The 21,588-nt window shown below is 40.4% G+C and overlaps 1 protein-coding gene across 1 annotated transcript in view; it reads right to left on the minus strand.

Annotated features, from left to right (window-relative positions):
• LOC137387279 (guanylate cyclase 32E-like) overlaps positions 1-21,588 on the minus strand; it is a 52,878-nt gene continuing 31,290 nt past the window's right edge. Inside the window, exons 13-16 of the mRNA XM_068073636.1 lie at positions 17,443-17,680; positions 16,557-16,667; positions 14,362-14,460; positions 1-721 (exon numbers count right to left, since the gene is read on the minus strand). Of these exons, the coding sequence (XP_067929737.1) occupies positions 306-721; positions 14,362-14,460; positions 16,557-16,667; positions 17,443-17,680 (864 nt within the window). The 3' untranslated portion in view covers positions 1-305. The remainder of the gene's footprint in view (positions 722-14,361; positions 14,461-16,556; positions 16,668-17,442; positions 17,681-21,588) is intronic.

The following is a 21,588-nucleotide window of genomic DNA, read 5'->3' on the forward strand; positions in this document are numbered from 1 at the left end:
CTCGGGTTAGCGATAGCTATTCAGCTTGTGCTAACATAAATTTGCATGATGAAATAAGGGATGGCGTAGAACAGGAAAAGGCCAATTGCTCGCTAAGGATTGTCTTGACTTTGCATTGCTACTTGGTGTGTAGCAATAAGATGAGATGCATCTAGTTTTCAAAAAGGTATATTCAGGTCAAAATGTCATAACAAACAGATATGTGGTCTTCAAAAAATTCTTACAAGCATCTTGCTATAACAACTAAAAATAGATTTATGAGCTGTTTCCAGAAGTTACTCTCTCCTGTCTACAGCTATAATTGGCTACAAGCACTCATCCATCTGTATAGCAATAGGTGTAAAGACCACATTTTCACCGCTAAGTAATGTTGTTTGCTCATCAGATATGGTTATAGTTGGCAGTGTTTCACTTGGTCGACACATGGCTGCTAGACTTTCTGCTGACCGACTTGGCGTACTTATAGATGAAGACTTAGTTCTCTCTCGCTGCCGAAAGGAGTTTCTATGTATTGTGGCAACGGATTTCACAGAGCCATTTCTGCTGTGGTGTTTGCATGCCATCTCCGGTGTAGAGGCCATCTCATAATCACTCATTAAATTGCTCTTGCAGCTGTAGGTACCTGGCACGATCAAGTTATCTTGGTTCACTTTGTGCCGACCAGGAACAGTATTTCCTGCAGAACTGATTGCACCAGTCAGCCAATAGGTCTCCATGTCACCTGTGAATTATAAATATACTACAAGATGAATGCCCAGGTAATAACAATGTATTTTCATAAAAAAACTTGTTTTTGTTTAACATATAACAACAGTTACCATTTTAACTTTCAAACTTCATACCATGAGAAAAATGTTTTGTTCAGTTCAAATAAATTAAGAGAAAAATAAAACAAATGAAAAGCTGTTTAAATGTAAATGTGAAATGCTTAGCAAGTAATGGCTAAATAAAATCGGTTTGCTATAATCAGAATGAAAAATGATTTGGTATGCAGTTATATGATTTTAATTCGTTTCAGTGTTGGCATCGTAAGGCGAAAATGTCGTATAGAGTGGTATAGAAACCCATAGTAACTATCTAATGCAAACGACCCAATCATCAAAATTTTACATACGTACTTACATATTAAAAATTTGTAACAAAATAATATGTTAACCTATGTAACTATAGTTACCTATAGTAACTATAGTTACGATGGGTAACTATAGCTACTTACAGTAACTTTAGTGCATTTATGTGTAGTAGTTACGATTTGCAAGAAAATGAAACACAATGTACTACGTGCGGTACATACCGTAGGGAGTTCTTACCTTTGAGGCAGACGTATATTATAGACTTTGACTTAAATGAATTTAGCTTACTAAACACATACTTACAGCTAAGTATGTAATCACCATATTAAATTTAATATGTATTTTATCATACTAAATTTCAACATTTTTATAGGCTAAAATTGTATTACTTATGTAAAGGAAACTGCCGGTTCTATTCACTCATCACATGAGTCAGATAACAACACTGCATGTTAAGTGGCACTGATATATATATATATTTAGTAAATCATTTATCCCACGACCAAACGAGCGGAGCGAATGTTTGAGAGTTTTTATGATAAATGCATGTGCACACAACTTACGAAAATTATTCATCAACAACGTCGCAAACCCTTGTATCGAAATCTCATCAACAAATTTAACCATTTTTTTGTTGAGTCGTTAAAGTATAATAACGATACAAAACACATACATGTATAAGCCTATTTGATTATGTTACCAAGTCTTTGAAAATTGTCGACATATTCCTAAATCTTACCCATCTGATCGGGTTATACACAAATAGACAGATTAATTTGGCCGAAAACCGATATTAAAACTGGCCAAGCCTTACTTTTATTAAAATTAAAACCGGCAAACGAAACGCTGAGCGACAGAGAATAGAACCATTAAGTTGTGCGCATTTCACGAAAAAATAACGTGCACATTTCACCAGTCTATAGCATTGTCGAATCGCTGAAGGTTTCTGTAATTAAGACAGAAGTACAAAAATCCTTTTTTTTGCCGATTTCAAAGTAACTGACATTTTGGAAACTTTTGAGTACTTTGGTATTCTAACTGATGTCCAAAACAGTGAAAGTAAAGAAAATGACGATGATATTTTTTTCTAACGATTCTTATAAGATTATTACAATATTTAATTATAAGTTTGGATGACTATTGAAGTCTTATAGTCACACTAACAACATTGATGATGGGCAATATGTTACTGTTATTATTTTTTCTAAATAGTTTTGTTAAATAGATTTTCTAAAAGTAAATATAAATATCACAACTTCTTCATATTGTTAGCTGACATTTTAAAAAGTAAACAAAATTGTTCATTGGTTTTTTATTATTACTGTATTACTATATTAATAATATTGGTTATTCTAATAATATCAGTGCATTTTACTTCTAATATTGCATTTCTCCTATTGCAGGGGGAGAGATATAAACATATAATCTTTTCCGTTTATTATTGCTGTTTGTTATTACCAAACACTTTTTTAAATAGATTTTCTAAAAATCTATATAAATATCACAACTTCTTGATACTGTTAGCTATGACGTTTGTAATTGTAAACAAAATTGTGCATTGGTTTTCTATTATTACTATATTAATAATATTGGTTATTCTAATAATATCAGTGCATTTTACTTCTAATATTGCATTTCTCCTATTGCAGGGAGAGAGATATAAACATATAATCTTTTCTGTACATTATTGCTGTTTGTCATGACCAAACACTTTTTTAAATAGATTTTCTAAAAATCTATATAAATATCACAACTTCTTAATATTGTTAGCTATGGCGTTTGTAATTGTAAACAAAATTGTGCATTGGTTTTCTATTATTACTATATTAATAATATTGGTTATTCTAATAATATCAGTGTACTTTACTTCTAATATTGGCCAATATTGCATTTCTCCTTCTGCAGGGAGAGAGATATAAACATACATGTATAATCTTTTCCTTTCATTATTGCTGTTCGTTGTATATAATAACACCCACACCTAGTACATTACAGCTACCATTGAAGTTATCCTATTGCACTGCAGTGCCATTTGACTGCTAATATTGCATTTCTCAACTATCAGTACCCTTTCTTTTTTCCAATACCACTTTGGTCGTGAGCTGTATGACAGGGGAATTTCTAGTATATAAATATACATGCATGACAATTAAGGAACATACATCCAGAGAGCGTGTGCTTTACGACTCTGCCTTTGAAACGCTATTTTCTCCCTTTTATACTTTTAGTCGTAGCTTGGGCTTCGTCCCTTTTATTTTTGTATTTACATGGGCGTTCTCTCAATCCCTCGCTATCCTCTCTCAGTCCTTCGGCTTGCTCTCGGTAGCCCAAGCTCCTATCAGTGGCCGGGCCTGTTTCAGTCTCGCAGGCTTGGTCCTATGACTATGGTAGCCAGGAAGTGTTTTATCATAACCCTGTCACTACGCTGTGCCATTACACTCTCCTCCTCAGTGGAGGCCTTGAGGGCTGTCCATTCTCAGCTAGGAGGAGAGAGCAGCTGTTGGCAGAGCCAGCGTTGCCAGACACCTTACTCCAGCCTGGCCACCTCAATTTCGGCAAATATCTGGTAGGCTCTCTTCAGACACCGGGCCCTGATGCCCTGGCTTGTCTGTAGTTGTCATTGCCTGATGTCTTCCAGTAACTGCCAGGACCTCTCTTTTTGTCACTCGTGCAACTCTTCGTCGGCTGGCGAAACCCCAAGCAGGTGGTTTAGTCGCTCCACACGGTGTTCAGGTTCCATGACGGTTGGAAACGTTCTCTACCAGCGTCGCCATCCTGGCTACCATTTTCTTGAGTGAAGAATCGTGTGCCTCTGGTCTCTCTGGACTCGAACGAGCTGGCCGGCGGGAGGTCCTCCATCGCTGCTCCCCGGTCTTCTTTTCGGTAGGACGCCGGGTTGTCTGCTTTCTAGGAGGTCAGTCTGTCACAGTCAGTGTTGGCTGGCAGGGCAGCATCTCCAGGTCGACCGGCCACCTTCCGGTCCACACAAAAAGGACTGCCAGCACGCCCGGTCGACCAGGTACCCTGCGCTGCTGCACTGGGTTGTCGAATGCATCTTCCTGTGGGCCATCAGCTGGTTCCTCGAGATGTGCTGGTAACGGCAGGGGCAGACATACGCAGCAAAGTGCTGCACTGCGTGTTGCCTGCTTTTGCTTGCACTTGTCGTGACGTAGCAGATAATACAAGTGGCGGGCTCTCTCAGTGCGACCTCTACACAGTCCCAGGTGATGCTGCTGACATTTCGTTCTGCATGCACAGTCTTCTTGCATTTCGCCTGAGCCGTGGCTAGCTTCCGTGGGAATGGTTACATAGGGGTTGGCGATTGAACGGTCTCAGTAATGCATAAGACCCAAACCGGCTCAGTAGTCAACTCAGCCGCTTTCACCTCCTTTACCCAGTCAAGTCTCTCATGTATTTTTAATGGCACTTTGGCAGGTGGGCTTCCGGACATCTTCTTGAATGACATGATGAATGCCAGGACTTTTTGTTGCATAATAGCTAATGTGTCGGCCAAGTGTGCTTCAAGTCGAGCCTTTCTGTCGATAGCAGATTGGCCTGGGCAGAGCACTTTTCTGAGTTGCTAGAGAATTCTGCTGCACTCATGAAAGTAGCTGAGCTCGCGCTCTGAAACACAGACGCAGTCTGCTCCTCCAATTCTCGCAGGCCCACCAGCAACTCCTCTTCTCCTACCAGAGAGGAGGAGTTGCTGGCGGAGTTGCTTACACGCCCTAACCTCCTCTCAACTTCTTGGCTAGGGAGTGTAAATCTTTTTCTGTGCTCGCCATGTTGAATTCACTAAAAGATTTTATATTCTGTGTGCAAGAGCGAAACTGTACTTATTGGATCCTCTGACAGTGCATAAAAGACATTATGTCATCTGTGTCATCAGCGTCCCTGCTTACCTGGGCTCTAGCAGCACTGCTTCGATGGCGTTTCTCATTGGCTCTCATCCTGGCTGACCACACCCCTTTCCATAGTGTTCAGGTGACCGAGTGTTTTTAGCTGACCAAGGGTTGTACTTTATTACCCTGGATGTTTCTCCCTGGGCTAGGAAGCTAGACTGGAGCTAGGCTCGCAGGCCCAGTTGGATCTTCAGGAATTTTTTCCTCGTTGTTCCAGTTGCTTCTTTAGCTCCTGGCTCCTTTGTAGCTTTTTCAGCCGGCCTTCCAGCTCTTTGCTAAATGCATGGGACCTGTAAGCTTCTGTCCTTGAGTCTGTCAGCTCTAGCTTGGCCTTTTTCTCTTGTCTCCTAGTTCTTTCTCTTTTCATGTTGGGCCCTCTGTTGGGCTCTATGCAGCAGGTGCTTGTCCAAGCTCTTCTGGGTAGACATGAAACAGTTTCAGCTTGCTATCATTCTGCACCAAGGACTTGCCCTGCCTCTCCATCAAGTTCGTATGGTTTGGCCAAACCTTTTTGACTTGGGATGGTTCTACAACTTTTGTCTGCAGTTTGGGGTTGTCTACTCGCCACCTTCTTTTGTTTAGAAGCCAGACCCAGTTTTTCGGTGCATACAGCGGAGGCTCCTCTTGATCCTCCTGCTGGATGGCTATCTGCTCCTATCTGAGGGTCGTGTGTGCTTCCTCCAGCCTCGTCAACATCTTCACCGCATATTCATGATTAGGTTGGGCCTCCAGTGATAGAGTATTGAACTCCAGGTGGTAAAGAAGCCGCAGCTTTTGTCCGAGCAACAGCAGGTTGGCCATTTCGCTAGTGGCTTCATGTGGCATTTCACGACATGCTCGCATCAGCTGAGGGAGTAACCTGTCCCACTTTTCCTGACCTTGGGCCAGCAATAGTGCTCACAGGGAGTCACCCAGCTGTCAGCTGTTTCGCTCGACTGCACCATTGCCATGCTGGTGATATGGTGTCGTGTGCGTCTTCTTTTGCTTTCAGAGTTGACGCAGCTCAGTCATCAGCTGGCTTTCAAACTGTGCACCTTGGTCAGTGTGGGTCTGCTCGAGTAAACCCATGTAGCAAAACACCTGCTCGTTCAATGCATTCACCACTGCTGGCATCCTGCCATCTCGTAAAGTGGTCTTTTCAACACCAGAATTCACATACTTCAACTGAGAGCTTCTAGTATCGGTACCACCAGGTCCTCAGCCACCTTCTGTCAGGGATGCCCTGCATAGAGCCTATTCCTCCACTGATTGTCTTGGTGCCACCGTGCTTTGCTGCCTGACAGACAAAAGCTTTTGATCAGTCTTCCCACTGTGGCTGTCATCCCAGGCCAGTACCAGGTCAGTCGCAGCAGGCTGATCATCTTCCCCCTAGAGTGAGCAAGGGCTCGAGTCTGCCAGACAGCTGTCTCTAATGGCTGGTGGGCATGTCATACACCATTGTGTTTAGATGGGCCACAGCCTGAAGAACGTGCAATATTTACACAGCTATCAGAGTTCTTATTCTCCTTGCTCCAACTGCTCCTGAGTCCGCTACTCGACCCGCTCAACAGCGCAGTCCATAGTGGCCACCGGTCCTTAGCCCGTGACTTGCATTTGCATCAGTTTTTTTTTGTAGTTTCTTGAATTTCTTGAGCCGGCTGCCGTGGCAGCGAACGGGTTCATCCGATCAACTGTCTCAAGCGCAGTTTTGGCAATTCCCGGCACGGTGAGTGGGTTTTCCTTGAGTCCTTCTAAAAGGTGCTGGCTTTTTTGAGTGTGTTCATTGTTCATGGTCCTCTATCTCTCAGCTCAACAAGTTCAGCTTGATGACCACATTGCTGGCACTCTTCGCAGGTCTGTCGGTTGAGCTTATCAGCGTTACCATAACACAAACTGGTCCGGTGCTCCAGTGTAAACTGGAACTCAGCCAAGATTTCTAATCATCAGGCTACTTGGTTGGAGGACTCCTTCTGGCGGGGAGGAATTGTGTGTCATATAGGTATGACCTGAAGCACTTTACGGTCTTTACCTCGGTTAGCAAATCTTTCCGAGTCACGCAGTAAATTCTCTGTGTGGGTCAGTACCTTACTGTAAAAGGCTATTATGGGCTCAGCATTTCTCTGTACTTGGGATAGCACACTCCTACTCCGCAGCCACTGGCAGCTGTGTCCAGGATGTACAGAGGCTAGGACCTGACTTCCCAACTTCGCCACTAAATAGCCCAACACTGGAGTCAAGGCAAGGTGCTCTTTTAGCTTGCTAAAGGCAGCCTGCTCGCCCTGGCCCCACATCTACTTCTCTCTTTTGCTGGTGAGTCAGTTCAGAGTTCGGGCTATAGTGGCAAAGTTGGGTATGTACTGTCGGTAGTACCCTACCATTCTCAAAAAACCCTGTCGCCTTCGGAGCTCCCTTGAGATTGACCATATATGGACCGCTTTGGGTTTTTAGGATCTATAGCTACTCCTGTGCTCACACGTGGCTTAGGTACCGGACCTGCGATTGGAGGAACTCACACTTGAAGGGCTTTAGCTTCAGGCCGGCTAACTTTGGTTGTTGAAACACTGTCACTAGCTGCTGCAAGTGAGTGTTGAAGTTGAGAGCGATGACTATGATATCATCTAGGTAAATTTCCAGCGTCTTGTAGTGTAACCTGTGCAACACTTGCTTCATCAATCTTTTGAAGATGGCTGATGCCGATGTGAGTTCAAAGGGAAGGACTCTTCATTTTCATAAGCCGTAGCGCGTAGAAAAAACTGACTTTTTATGTGCGTTCGCATCCAGCGGTACCTTCCAGCAACTGCTAACCAGGTCCAGTATGTTAAAGTCCGGCTGCCAGACAGTGTGTCGACGCTGTCATTGATCCGGGAAAGTTAGTAGGCGTCCTGTTCGATGATCGTGTTTAGCTGCCAGTAATCAATGTAGAACTACCACTTTCCGTCCTTCCTTTGGACCAGGATCTCCAGGGAGCTCCATGCGCCACCAGCTGGTTTGATGAACCCCTTGCCCAAGAATTCCCAAACTTGACGTTCACTCTCTGTCTCTTCCTTGGAGAACAAGCGGTGCGGTGGTTAGTGAATAGGATGGGTTCCTTCTTTGAGTAGAATGGAATGTTCCACCTTGAAGGACCAGCTCATATTCCCATCTCTGGTGCTGAAGGTGCCCTGGTAGCGTGTCAGCAGCCGTGCCAGTCACTCAGCCTGCCCTAGCTTAATGCAGTTATGCAGGGCCACTACATAGAGATCCGCCAGGTAGGCTGGCACCCCTCCCTTTGACAGGTTTGCATTTGGGAGTGTGATCTCCGACTCGAGAAGAGATGGTTCGTCATCCACCCGGTGATCCTCTATTTCTGTGTACATTTTTGCTGTACTCCCGGCGCCAAGGTGAAGAAGCAGATCTGTCATATTGAGGCACTATGCCACGACACTTCCCTTTTCTCCAAACCGGTTCAAATTCATGGCAAGTGGCAGCCCATCTAGACAACCCTAAATCCCTTCCAACGAACAGTAGTTCTGGGTCATCACCCTGCATGAAATGGCCATCTCGGTTCTGGCTGGAGCCATCGAGTTGTGAATCTCTTGGCCCTTACTGAGCAGCACCTGGCTGAATCTGTCTGTACAAGTTAACGAACGGCTGTTCACAGATACCTCAAGCTGCTGAAACTCTATGGCACACTGGTGGGCCACCAGGCAAAGCATCCCCAAGATAGTGTCATTGCTAATCTGGCTCTTCACAAAAACCTTGGTCTTTACGTCCCAAAGTCACATGGGTAACCATACAACTCCATAAAACGACAGCTTGGTCCTATCTTTCAGGAGTCCATAGCTGTCACTTTTTTCCAAAAAGTTTTCATGGCCCCGGAGAGCTTGTTAAACACATGCTTGCTTATCAGGTTGGTGGTACACCTGGTGAGAAAGTAGCTAGTAAAGTGGAGCCGACTTCTGGCTGGTTCCTTGTCTACTGATCTATCGGCATGCTTTTGGTTGGACAGCCAGATGCAGCCTGGCTTGAGCACATTTTTATAAGATCAGGGCTCCAGATCCTTCAGGGTCTGGCAGTAGTTTTGGACAGCCACGGTGAGAGTCCCTCTTACTACGGGCCTGGCAAGGACGAACTTCACTTCGTTGGCTCCTGGTCTTCACACCGGTTGTGATAGTGGGTGCAGTGGTTCAACTACCAACAATTTTTAAATCTATTAAGAGATGAGCTTGTAGATTATATCAAACTTTATTGTGCTATACTCTCTATGACTTGCTTACTAATTTATGCACACTAATGATTCTCAAACAGTGTTTTACGGAGCATTTACAAAACCATTGGAATCCCAAAACCGAGTTGCTACAATAACAATTAATTAAATAGAAAAATCTTTATGTTTACACAAGATGCAAGATACACTGACACTGAATGAATAAGGATGTTCATGACAAACCAGAATCAACATGTCATGATAACAGATTCGATTGTAAAAATATGGAGAAGAAAATGTTGTTGACTTCTTCTGATGGTTCCATAAACATCGTGTTACATTTTGATTATTACTTCACAAACAAATATATTTTTATTGTATCGATTAGGTGGTGACAGTCTAACCAAATGTCTCCAATGTATCTATAGGGTGGTGACACCCAACCGGATCTCCGAAAGGAGTCTAATGAGTCAAAATGAGACTAATGAGTCTTTTATATAAACAGTATGAGTGTCGTGAGATAGAGAAAATAAAGTGCTATGAGATTGTATTTGACCTTGAAGTCAAATACTCACATATCTTACACGAAGTTTCCTAGTCAGATCTCCTCAGTTTTGACCTGCTCAAGTCAGCCATTACAATGGGCCTCCGACACGGGCTCGACTGATTTTCTTTCGTCAGAAAAATGCGAGTTTGGGGCCTTGGTGCGACTAGTAGTCGGCGCTACCCTTGCTGCTTCCCAGTGCAGTGGCTTCTTATGACAGTATCAGCGCACATTTCCGAGAGCCCTACAGCCTCAGCAATGTAAAGGTGTCAACTCCTTCCTCTCTAAGGTCTGGTTCTTCTTCTGCTGCAACTGCTGTACTTGTTGTGTCAGTTGCTGCATAATCTGAGCCAGCTGATCAACCGTCTGGTTCTGATCAGGGCTACCTGCTCCTCCGCAGCTTTTTTCTCAGCCCATTTGTCTGTCGACTTCCTGTTCTCAGGCTTTAATCGACAAATTCGCCGTTTTGGAGCGCATGACCTCTGTGAGAGTGGCCGCAGGCATTAGCCAGCAAGTTTTGCTGCAGATCGGCATGGTTATCCAAGCTGAAAAAACAGCTTTTTGGCCATGTCGGTGTTGCAGGGGCCTGGCAGGCAACCATACGCCAGCCGAACCAGCCTATCTACTCAGCAAGCTTGCTCTCGAAAAGAGGAAGGTGCGGCCCACCTCAGGGTGCTCAGCTTGTTGCGAGCCTGCCTGGGCAAAAGGTCAAACCGGGCGCAAAGCGTGTCGAATACAGCTTCCTCGCGGTCGGCCTGTCTGTAGTTCTTAGCCTCTTCCTTTAAAGCTTTTTAGAGGTGCAGCAGCCAGCCTCCTCATTCCAGGCGATGGCTCTGGATACCTTCTTGAGCCGGCTAATGAAGCACTTTACCTTCCCTGTCTTCGAATACTGAGGTGCCTTGAACTGGTAGTTTGGAGCCTGAGTTCGAAGAGCCATTTCCAGCCGTTCAAGGACTTCTTCCAACCTGTCGGTTTCTCGGTTCATGCTCTTAGAGCGTCCATATTTATTTATGCAGAAAAATTTGCCGGGTTCCGACCAGCACTGCTCATGCAGCACAGCTTACCGAGCTCTAGGAAATATTTCTTTCTACCGGAAAAAGCTCACCAAACTCCGTGGTGGCGCTGCTCATGCAACACAGCCATCGAGTTCAGGGGAGATCTCTCTCTTTCTGTAAAAAGCTTGCCAAACTCCAGGGCAGCGTCGCTTTTGCAACACGGCCTACAGAGTTCAAGAAAATCTTTTTGCAGTACTATAAAAAGCTAGCCAAACTCTGAGGCAGCGTTGCTCACACACTCGAGCTCAAGGAAATATTTTTCTACTACTCACTCAAGAAGTGTTTACCAACCGCCGGGGTATGGTGATGCTGTTTCTAGCACACGGCTGACTAGGGATCAGGAGTGCTATTGCTTCTTGACTCGGGCTTGTGGGGCCAGGATTTTCAATTCCATCTCTGCCACCAGTTTAAAGGAAACTGCCGGTTTTCTTTACCTTCCACAAAACAGTCAAATAACAACACCGCACGTTAAGTGGCAGTGAAGTATATATTTAGTAAATAAATAGAACATACTTTGATTTAGACAATCAAAAAACATCCATGCAGAGAGCATGTGCACTATGACTCTGCCTTTCGAATGATATCCTCTCCTTTTTATATTTATAGTCATAGCTTGGGCTCCCCTTTTTTTACACGGGCATCCTTTTGGTCCATCGGTCTCTTCCCTTGGCCCTTCAGGTTTTTCTCTTGGTTTCCTTTCTCGGTTCCTCGGCTTGCTCTTGGTAGCCCCGAGCTACTACCAGTGACCGGGGCTATCTCGGTCTCTCGCAGGCTTGGTCTTGTGACCAAGCACCAAAAAACCAAAAAATCACACCTAATCTACTACTATCTCAAACCTATGTTTTACACACCTAATCACACACAAAATCACACCTAATCAACTACTATCTCAAACCTATGTTTTACACACCTAATCACACACAAAATCACACCTAATCAACTACTATCTCAAACCTATGTTTTACAACAATAAAATAAATATTAATTAAAGCTGTGGGCCTAACCTACTGTAATGTATGTAATTTAACAGCAACAATAAGGAAATATGTTTATTATAACTCTGAAATGCAAAATTAGAAGTAAAATGGCAAGCTACTGTGTGCTATACACAGTTTGAAAGCTGGTTGTGCTGAATGTAGAACGGTTTTGGCAAGTATGAGCGTTCAGGCGTCGGGAAGTTTTCAGCAAACTACTGCAAAATAAAAAAATGTTCCCATCATAAAAGGGCATTGTAGTTCGGCCCTAGGTTGTACATAAGTCATAAAGAATTTCGGCTAACATTTTAAATAATTTAATGAAATCTTTGGTAATTGCACAAAAAACAGAGGCTGATAAACTGTACCACAATTTCGTACCTTTAAATCGGTCTACGCCTCAAACGGTCTACGTTTATTACAGAAACCTTCGGAGAAATTCGGTTAATTATTTTTACAATTAAATCTAACAAAAAATAGTAGAAACCTCAGCAAGTAAAAAATGCCATAGACATGTTCTACTACCTGTCGCACGGCTTCTTTGGCGTATCGTAGGCCGGTCTTAACTACTATTAAACCAAGGTTTTCAAGCGTTTTGTGGCGATTTTTGGCCGAATTAATCTGTCTATTTATGTATAATCCGATCAGATGGGTAAGTTTTAAGATACTGTGGAAAATTTCCAAATACTTGGCAATGTAATATATTTGAATAAGTTTATATGTGTTTTGTATCGTTATTATACTTAAACAACTCTTCAAAAAAATGGTTAAATTTGCTGATGAGATTTCGATACAAGGGTTTGCGACGTTGTTGATGAGCAATTTTCGTAAGTTGTGTGCACATGCATTTATCATAAAAACTCTAAAACATTTGCTCCGCTCGTTTGGTCGTTGGATGATAAAAGCAATGATTGTAATAAGAATGGCATAGCCTTGTGGTTACGGGCGCTCGTTAGTAGACTTGAGATATCACTGTCGCTCGTTAGTAGACCTGAGATATCACTGTCGCGAGTTAGTAGATTTGAGATATCACTGTCGCGAGTTAGTAGACTTGAGATATCACTGTCGCGAGTTAGTAGACTTGAGATATCACTGTCACGAGTTAGTAGACTTGAGATATCGCTGTCACGAGTTAGTAGACTTGAGATATCACTGTCGCGAGTTAGTAGACTTGAGATATCACTGTCACGAGTTAGTAGACTTGAGATATCACTGTCACGAGTTAATAGACTTGAGATATCACTGTCACGAGTTATTAGACTTGAGATATCACTGTCACGAGTTAGTAGACTTGAGATATCACTGTCACGAGTTAGTAGACTTGAGATATCACTGTCACGAGTTAGTAGACTTGAGATATCACTGTCACGAGTTAGTAGACTTGAGATATTACTGTCACGAGTTAGTAGACTTGAGATATCACTGTCACGAGTTAGTAGACTTGAGATATCACTGTCGCGAGTTAGTAGACTTGAGATATCACTGTCGCGAGTTAGTAGACTTGAGATATTACTGTCGCGAATTCCAATCCAGTAGGAAGGCAATTTTTTGTTAGTAAAACTTGATCGCTATAGCTAGACAAATGAAGGGCAGATGGCAGACAAACGCTGAGATTTATATATATATATATATATATACATATTTATATATATATTTATATATATTGATATATATATACAATAAAGTATTGGCTAAAAGTCAATGAGCAATGAACTAAGCATTTTATCTGATGAGTGTTACACACCTTTTGTGTAATATGAAACTTTTATTAATTTTTGGCTTAGTCAAATTTGAATAAATTTCTTACCAAATTTATATATATATATATATATATATATATATATATATATATATATATATATATATATATATATATATATACATACATAGCTGAGTGGCATAATCATGTCGCAGGTGTTGTGTATAGAAGTCTATGTGATGAGTATGGCCTTAATAAACCACAACACTGGTGTGAAGCTCCTGGTAAGGTCAATGAAAATGCCTGCGCTAAGATCCTCTGGGACTTCTACATCCGAACTGACAAGCATGTCCTAGCAAACCAACCAGATATAGTGGTGGTAGACAAGGAAAACAAGAGGGCTACTATAATAGATATAGCAGTACCCAATGACTACAATATAGCCAGCAAAGAAAAAGAAAAGGTAGAGAAATATCTCCCTCTTGGAGAAGAGATTGAAAAATGCTGGAATGTAAGAACAACTGTAATCCCAGTAGTCATTGGGGCACTGGGCGCAATAACACCAGCGCATAAAATGTGGCTTGCCCAAATACCAACAACAATCAAGTCAGGTGAGTTGCAGAAAAGTGCGCTATTAGGAACAGCTAAGATCTTGAGGCGAGTGCCCAAACTCCCAGGTCTCTGGTAGGAGACCCAAGTTAGAGCAGAATTTACCACCCATACGGGGTATCCGGGGTGAGGAAACAATTTTATATATATATATATATGTATATATACATGTAGATAGAATAGCATTCCTATGAATTCATTTTTCACACATTGTATCGGCTGTATTGATGATGCGACATTTCCACATGCAATGTATGTATTTATCATGCATACATTGCATGTGGCAATACTTATTCAAAGCCTTACAGATCAAGTTTTTGAACTAAATGTATATGTGTACCCTTTCCTTTCAGATGTACATTTCCCCGCCTTTGATGATAAAACCCTCCAAGTTTATCGAGTAGAAGTTTTGTCGCTGTGCTCATTTGAATTTTCATAGCTGAAAACAAACAAATCAGATTATTAGCAAGCTGACTACTGTTACCTTTCACTAGACACACCTACATCAACACCTACATCAACACCTACATCAACACCTACATCAACACCTACATCAACACCTACATCAACACCTACATCAATGTAATGTTATGTAATGCCAGTCTCTCTACAAGGAAAGAAACAACAAGTAAAGAACCGTGTAGCTTATAAATATGTTTTATAATATAATGTTTTATAACTAACTGTACCACTCGGCTTTGCCCAGGTAATACAAAAATCTTTGGACAGAAAGTCGATTTGTATTTAACATATAACAACATTTGCCATTCTAACCTTTGAACTACATATAATGAGAAGAATGTTTTGTGTAATTAAAATAGATTAACAAGGAAAATAAAAACAACTGTTTTTAAATTTTGTCAAACAACTGTAACTTTCGAACTTCATACCACGAGAAAAATTTTTTGTGCAAGTCAAATAAATTACAAAAAAGAAAACAACAATTCAAAGGTTCAGATACAAATTTGAAATAATTAGCAAGTAATAGCTTAACAAAATCGCTTTTGCTACAATTACAATAAAAGATGACTCAGTGATGATACAATTAATACGAACTGAAAAAAAGAAAGTACCAAAGATATTTACACTCACTTGTAGTCTCAGATGAAATGCTATATTCACTGTGTCTATTAAAGATACTTACACTCACTTGTAGTCTCAGATGAAATGCTCTATTCACTGTGTCTACTAAAGGTACTTACACTCACTTGTAGTCTCAGATGAAATGCTCTATTCACTGTGTCTAGTAAAGGCACTTACACTCACTTGTAGTCTCAGATGAAATGCTATATTCACTGTGTCTATTAAAGATATTTACATTCACTTGTAGTCTCAGATGAAATGCTATATTCACTGGGTCTACTAAAGGCACTTACACTCACTTGTAGTCTCAGATGAAATGCTCTATTCACTGTGTCTATTAAAGATACTTACATTCACTTGTAGTCTCAGATGAAATGCTCTATTCACTGTGTCTATTAAAGATACTTACATTCACTTGTAGTCTCAGATGAAATGCTATATTCACTGTGTCTACTAAAGGCACTTACACTCACTTGTAGTCTCAGATGAAATGCTATATTCACTGTGTCCACTAAAAGTACTCACATTCACTTGTAGTCTCAGATGAAATGCTCTATTCACTGTGTCTACTAAAGGCACTTACACTCACTTGTAGTCTCAGATGAAATGCTATATTCACTGTGTCTATTAAAGATATTTACATTCACTTGTAGTCTCAGATGAAATGCTATATTCACTGGGTCTACTAAAGGCACTTACACTCACTTGTAGTCTCAGATGAAATGCTCTATTCACTGTGTCTATTAAAGATACTTACATTCACTTGTAGTCTCAGATGAAATGCTATATTCACTGTGTCTACTAAGGCACTTACACTCACTTGTAGTCTCAGATGAAATGCTCTATTCACTGTGTCTATTAAAGATACTTACATTCACTTGTAGTCTCAGATGAAATGCTATATTCACTGTGTCTACTAAAGGCACTTACACTCACTTGTAGTCTCAGATGAAATGCTATATTCACTGTGTCCACTAAAAGTACTCACATTCACTTGTAGTCTCAAATGAAATGCTCTATTCACTGTGTCTACTAAAGATATTTACATTCACTTTTAGTCTCAGATGAAATGCTATATTCACTGGGTCTATTATAGATATTTACATTCACTTGTAGTCTCAGATGAAATGCTATATTCACTGTGTCTACTAAAGGCACTTACACTCACTTGTAGTCTCAGATGAAATGCTATATTCACTGTGTCCACTAAAAGTACTCACATTCACTTGTAGTCTCAAATGAAATGCTCTATTCACTGTGTCTACTAAAGATATTTACATTCACTTTTAGTCTCAGATGAAATGCTATATTCACTGGGTCTATTATAGATATTTACATTCACTTGTAGTCTCAGATGAAATGCTATATTCACTGGGTCTATTATAGATATTTACATTCACTTGTAGTCTCTGATGAAATGCTATATTCACTGTGTCTACTAAAGGTACTTACGCTCACTTGTAGTCTCAAGACGAGATGCCACATTCACTGTGTCTCCAAACAATGTATATCGAGGCATGCTTACTCCTACTACTCCAGCAACACATGCTCCGGAGTGAATACCTGTAAGTTATAATATGTTTTGAGTATACTAACTACTTCTTAGGTGTATGTACAGCTTCTGTATGTACTAATTACGACAGTGTGCTAGTTGTTGTATTTCTTAGTGTACAATATACTAGTTACTGTACCATCTAGTATAGAGAGTGCTAGCAACAGTACCTACTAATTTTTACTGTACCAGTTGTTGTGCCCACATAATATACCTACATTATTCACACCTACATAGAGTTACATAGTACATACAATCTACACACTTACATAATCTACTATAGTAACAAACCCTTACATAATATTACATGGTACATACACTATACACACTTACATTAATATTATGCTATAGTAATAAACACTTACATAATATTACATGCTACACACACATAATAACTCAATAGTTACATATTCACCAACTAATCCACTTGTTTTGATTGGATAGCAAAGCTAATCATTATTAAGTTTATCATTTACCAAAACGAATAATTGTCCAACTTCATGCTTCTTCATGCTTCGTGAAAGCTTCTTCATGATTTAACCATCATGACATTCAGAACATGCATTGAGCCAGGTAAATTAGGGTCATAGCACATTGGGATGCTAATCAGAACTTGCATTGAGCCAGGGAAATTAGGGTCATAGCACATTGCGATGCTAATCAGAACCTGCATTGAGCCAGGGAAATTAGGGTCATAGCACATTGCGATGCTAATCAGATAATACTTGGACATGAAAAATGGGGTATTTTAGTACAGTAACAATTGATATACAATGTAAGTTATACCTATCCTCATCTTGAGTCTGTTCTCTCCCGTAATTGTTTCGTCTATCTTGTAGTCTCGCAGAGTTTTGATGAATTCTAGTGCCATAAGTGCTATCTCTGCCGCATGCTGATCACCGTTTGCTTTCGGAAGACCCGATACACAGAGATATGCATCACCCACAGTCTCAACTTTATAAACGTCATAGTGTTTGATTATTGTGTCAAAGGTTGTGTAGAGATCATTCAAAAGGGAGATAACCTGCAGAGCAGCGTGAAAGTCATGTTAAAGAGTTTTTTTAATTCTAGAAAAGTTATGAAAACCTTTATATATCAGCATGATAGTTATTTTTTGTAGCATGGTTTTAGCACATTTCTGCTTAAAGAAGCTTGTAGTGACAGAGAGATCAGTGAACACTAAATGCATTAGTTACTGGGCATAAAGAATTTGCAAATAGTCAATTGCAAATACAAAGTAATATGACATGAATTATGAGTACCCTGGCAGCCCAGTGCACTGTGGGAGATTAATCAGGTGTGCTGTGAGAGATCATCAGGTGTGCTGTAAGAGATGGTGAGCTGCGCTGTGAGAGTTTTATTAGGTGTGCTGTGAGAGAACGCCAAGTGTCCTGTGAGAGATCGTCAGGTTGGCTGTGAGAGTACGTCAGGTGTGCTGTGAGAGTTTATCAGATGTGTTGTGAGAAATGGTGAGGTGGGCTGTGAGAGATCGTTAAGTGTGCTGTGAGAGATCGTCAGGTACGCCAATATAGTACAGCGAATCACTGTCTGCACAACTAATCCAAAATACTTCAAGGCAGTTGGCATAGTTGTTAGGATGTTAAAAAGTCCAAAGTCCAATAACATACGATTCAATCCTATTTCCCCAACCTCTAACCTTGACAGATGGATGACCACGCTCTTATCCGAGCAAAGTTCAGGAAGGGGGATTGTAGCCTCATAGTAGTAAGAACTGAATTACGCAACAAAGTACTGTATTGTACAAATCCATAACCAATGGCGCTGAGACCAACATAGCACTAAATGACAACTGATTTTTCAAGTATTGGATGCACATAATAGTTACATGTATGACAGCCGGTCTTTCGTACTTATTAGTGAGTGTGCTTCAAGACAAAGACCAACAGGCCTCAACGGAAAGTAATTAAACTTATACTAAAAATTGAGCCATTATTCTAAAATGTATATAAGAAGCTGTTTAAAAATGCAATCGTTAAGGATGTGCATTAAAACACAATAAATATTAAGAATGGTATAATAAATGGTGGTATATATATAAATGAAAGCAGGCGCTGTCTCGTGACTTGAAGTGGCTGACCTAGGAACAGCAAGCTGAGACTCAATTCTTATCAAAGATGACCAGTTGTGAAAGAAAACCACACAAACATAAATTCTTTTTTCTCCCAAATCAACTCACTCAGATCAGTCGGCAAACTAACAGACAATTGCCTCACTCGAGTTTAACAAAAAAATGACAAAAGACTTTAGTCGGGTTATCTGCCTCTTGGGAGCATTGCAGAGTGGTTATTACAGATCTTACACTAGCACAGGTGTTTTCCAAAGACTCTTTGTTTGCCTCCAGTATCTTTTGACTATTGGAATCACTTGCTAAAGGACTTACATGTGCAATAATATTTCCTCAACACTCTGACTCTCGCAAAACAGCGTCCGAGGCAACTAACTAATAAAAGCTATATGTAGTGGTCATATATATATATATATATATATATATATATATATATATATATATATATATATATATATATATATATATATATATATATATATATATATATATATATATATATACATATATATATATATACACTATATACATATATATATAAATATACATATATATTTATTTATATATATATATATTTATATATATACAGTGAAACATGGATAACTCGCCCACGGATAGCTCGAACACATGGTTAATTCGAACGGTTTCTTTGGTCCGTTCCCACGTAATAATAAATTGCTATAGATAACTCGAACTCAACACTGTTAATTCGAACTGTTTTTTTGCCCAACGGCTACCGAAACGGTTGTTATCGCGTTAGAAAATCACTTTATTCTAAGCCATAGAGGTAATCCTCATCTTTTCGTAATTCATAAGCGTCGTTATTACCACCATCAGCAAAATATTTCAGTCAACGACTTTTCTAAAGGTTTGGTGAAATTTGATTAATACTGCTATACGATGAATAGCACGGGCTAGCCGGGTCACGCGCGCAAGGATTTTCGCCACGCACATACAAAACAAAAACAGCATGTTGTTTTTGTTTTGTATGTGCGTGGCGAAAATCCTTGAGTGCGTGACCCGACTAGCCCGTGATGAATAGTTTTCCGACGTTGATTCCGTGTTGAATCAACGTCGGAATGTTGAATGTTTAAAACGTCTTAAAAATTGTTGTAATTAAACGTATACGTTGTCTTAGCTAAAAAACTATTCATCGTTTGACCTAAACACAGAATATGTGTGTACATTCAATAATTATCCATTCAAAAAGCGTGAGTGATATACAATGTACCGTAAAACCTCGTAAAACTTCTAATTGAACTGCCTCGGAGTGTTGCTCTTAACGAATCCCAGGTAAAGTAAGGTAATTTTTGCATAAACTTCAAGAAAAATCGGCAAAACTGATCGTGGGTAAAACGCTCAAAAGAAAAAGATGTCTTTTCTTTTGAGCATTTCAACAACGATCAAGTTTTGCCAATGTCAATCTAAAAAACGTCCTGGCAATAACATCACCTCAAACAACAAACCAATCTCAAGTGATAGAAAAATCTCTATACTTTTTGATAAAAACGTTTTAAACTTTACATTAGAAGCATTTAATTTGAAACAAGCCATTTGTGCTTTTGATTTATATTATAGTTTGTATATGTACGTGTATCTACTAATAAATAAGTAAATACATGGACTTGTGACAGTGCTCTGATAACTTGAACGCTCTGATAATTCGAACACTTTCGCTCGGTCCCGTGAAGTTCGAGTTATCCATATTTGACTGTATATATATAATATATATATACACTTGCTCCAGCCCAGGAGCAAGTGCTCCCAACAAGGCAACTCCAAACGAAAATCTATCACACTAAAGACGATCCTAGATGCAGACTGTGCAAAGATGCACCTGAGACCATCCAACACATCATCAGTGGATGCAAGCAGCTAGCAGGAAACGCATACACTGAGCGGCATAATTATATCGCAGGTGTTGTGTATAGAAGTTTATGTGATGAGTATGGCCTTAAGAAACCACAACACTGGTGGGAAGCTCCTGGTAAGCTCAATGAAAATGACCGCGCTAAGATCTTCTAGGACTTTTACCTCCGAACTGACAAGCATGTCCTAGCAAACCAACCAGATATAGTGGTGGTAGACAAGGAGAACAAGAGGGCTACTATAATAGATATAGCAGTACCCAATGACTACAATATAGCCAGCAAAGAAAAAGAAAAGGTAGAGAAATATCTCCCTCTAAGAAAAGAGATTGAAAAATGCTGGAATGTAAGAATAACCGTAATCCCAGTAGTCATTGGGGCACTGGGCACAATAGCACCGGCGCATAAAATGTGGCTTGCCCAAATACCAACAGCAATCAACTCAGGTGAGTTGCAGAAAAGTGCGCTATTGGGAACAGCTAAGATCTTGAGGCGAGTGCGCAAACTCCAAGGTCTCTGGTAGGAGACTCGAGTTAGAGCAGAATTTATTACCCATATGGGTTAACCGGGGTGAGGAAACAATTTATATATATATATATAAATTGTTTCCTGTATTGTATATCAATTTATATATATATAATCGTTATATATATATATATATATATAAAATTGTTGTCTCACCCTGGTTAACCCGTATAGGTGGTAGTTTCTGCTCTGACTCGGGTCTCCTACCAGAGACCTGGGAGTTTGAGCACTGGCCTTAAGATCTTAGCTGTTCCCAGTAGCGCACTTTTCTGCAACTCACCTGAGTTGATTGCTGTTGGTATTTGGGCAAACCACATATTATGCGCCGGTGTTATTGCCCCCAGTGCCCCAATGACTACTGGGATTACGGTTGTTCTTACATCCCAGCATTTTTCAATTTTTTCTCCAAGAGGGAGATATTTCTCTACCTTCTCTTTTTCTTTGCTGGCTATA

The sequence above is a fragment of the Watersipora subatra genome, chromosome 1, assembly GCF_963576615.1.
Source record: "Watersipora subatra chromosome 1, tzWatSuba1.1, whole genome shotgun sequence".
Classification (NCBI taxonomy): Eukaryota; Metazoa; Bryozoa; class Gymnolaemata; order Cheilostomatida; family Watersiporidae; genus Watersipora; species Watersipora subatra.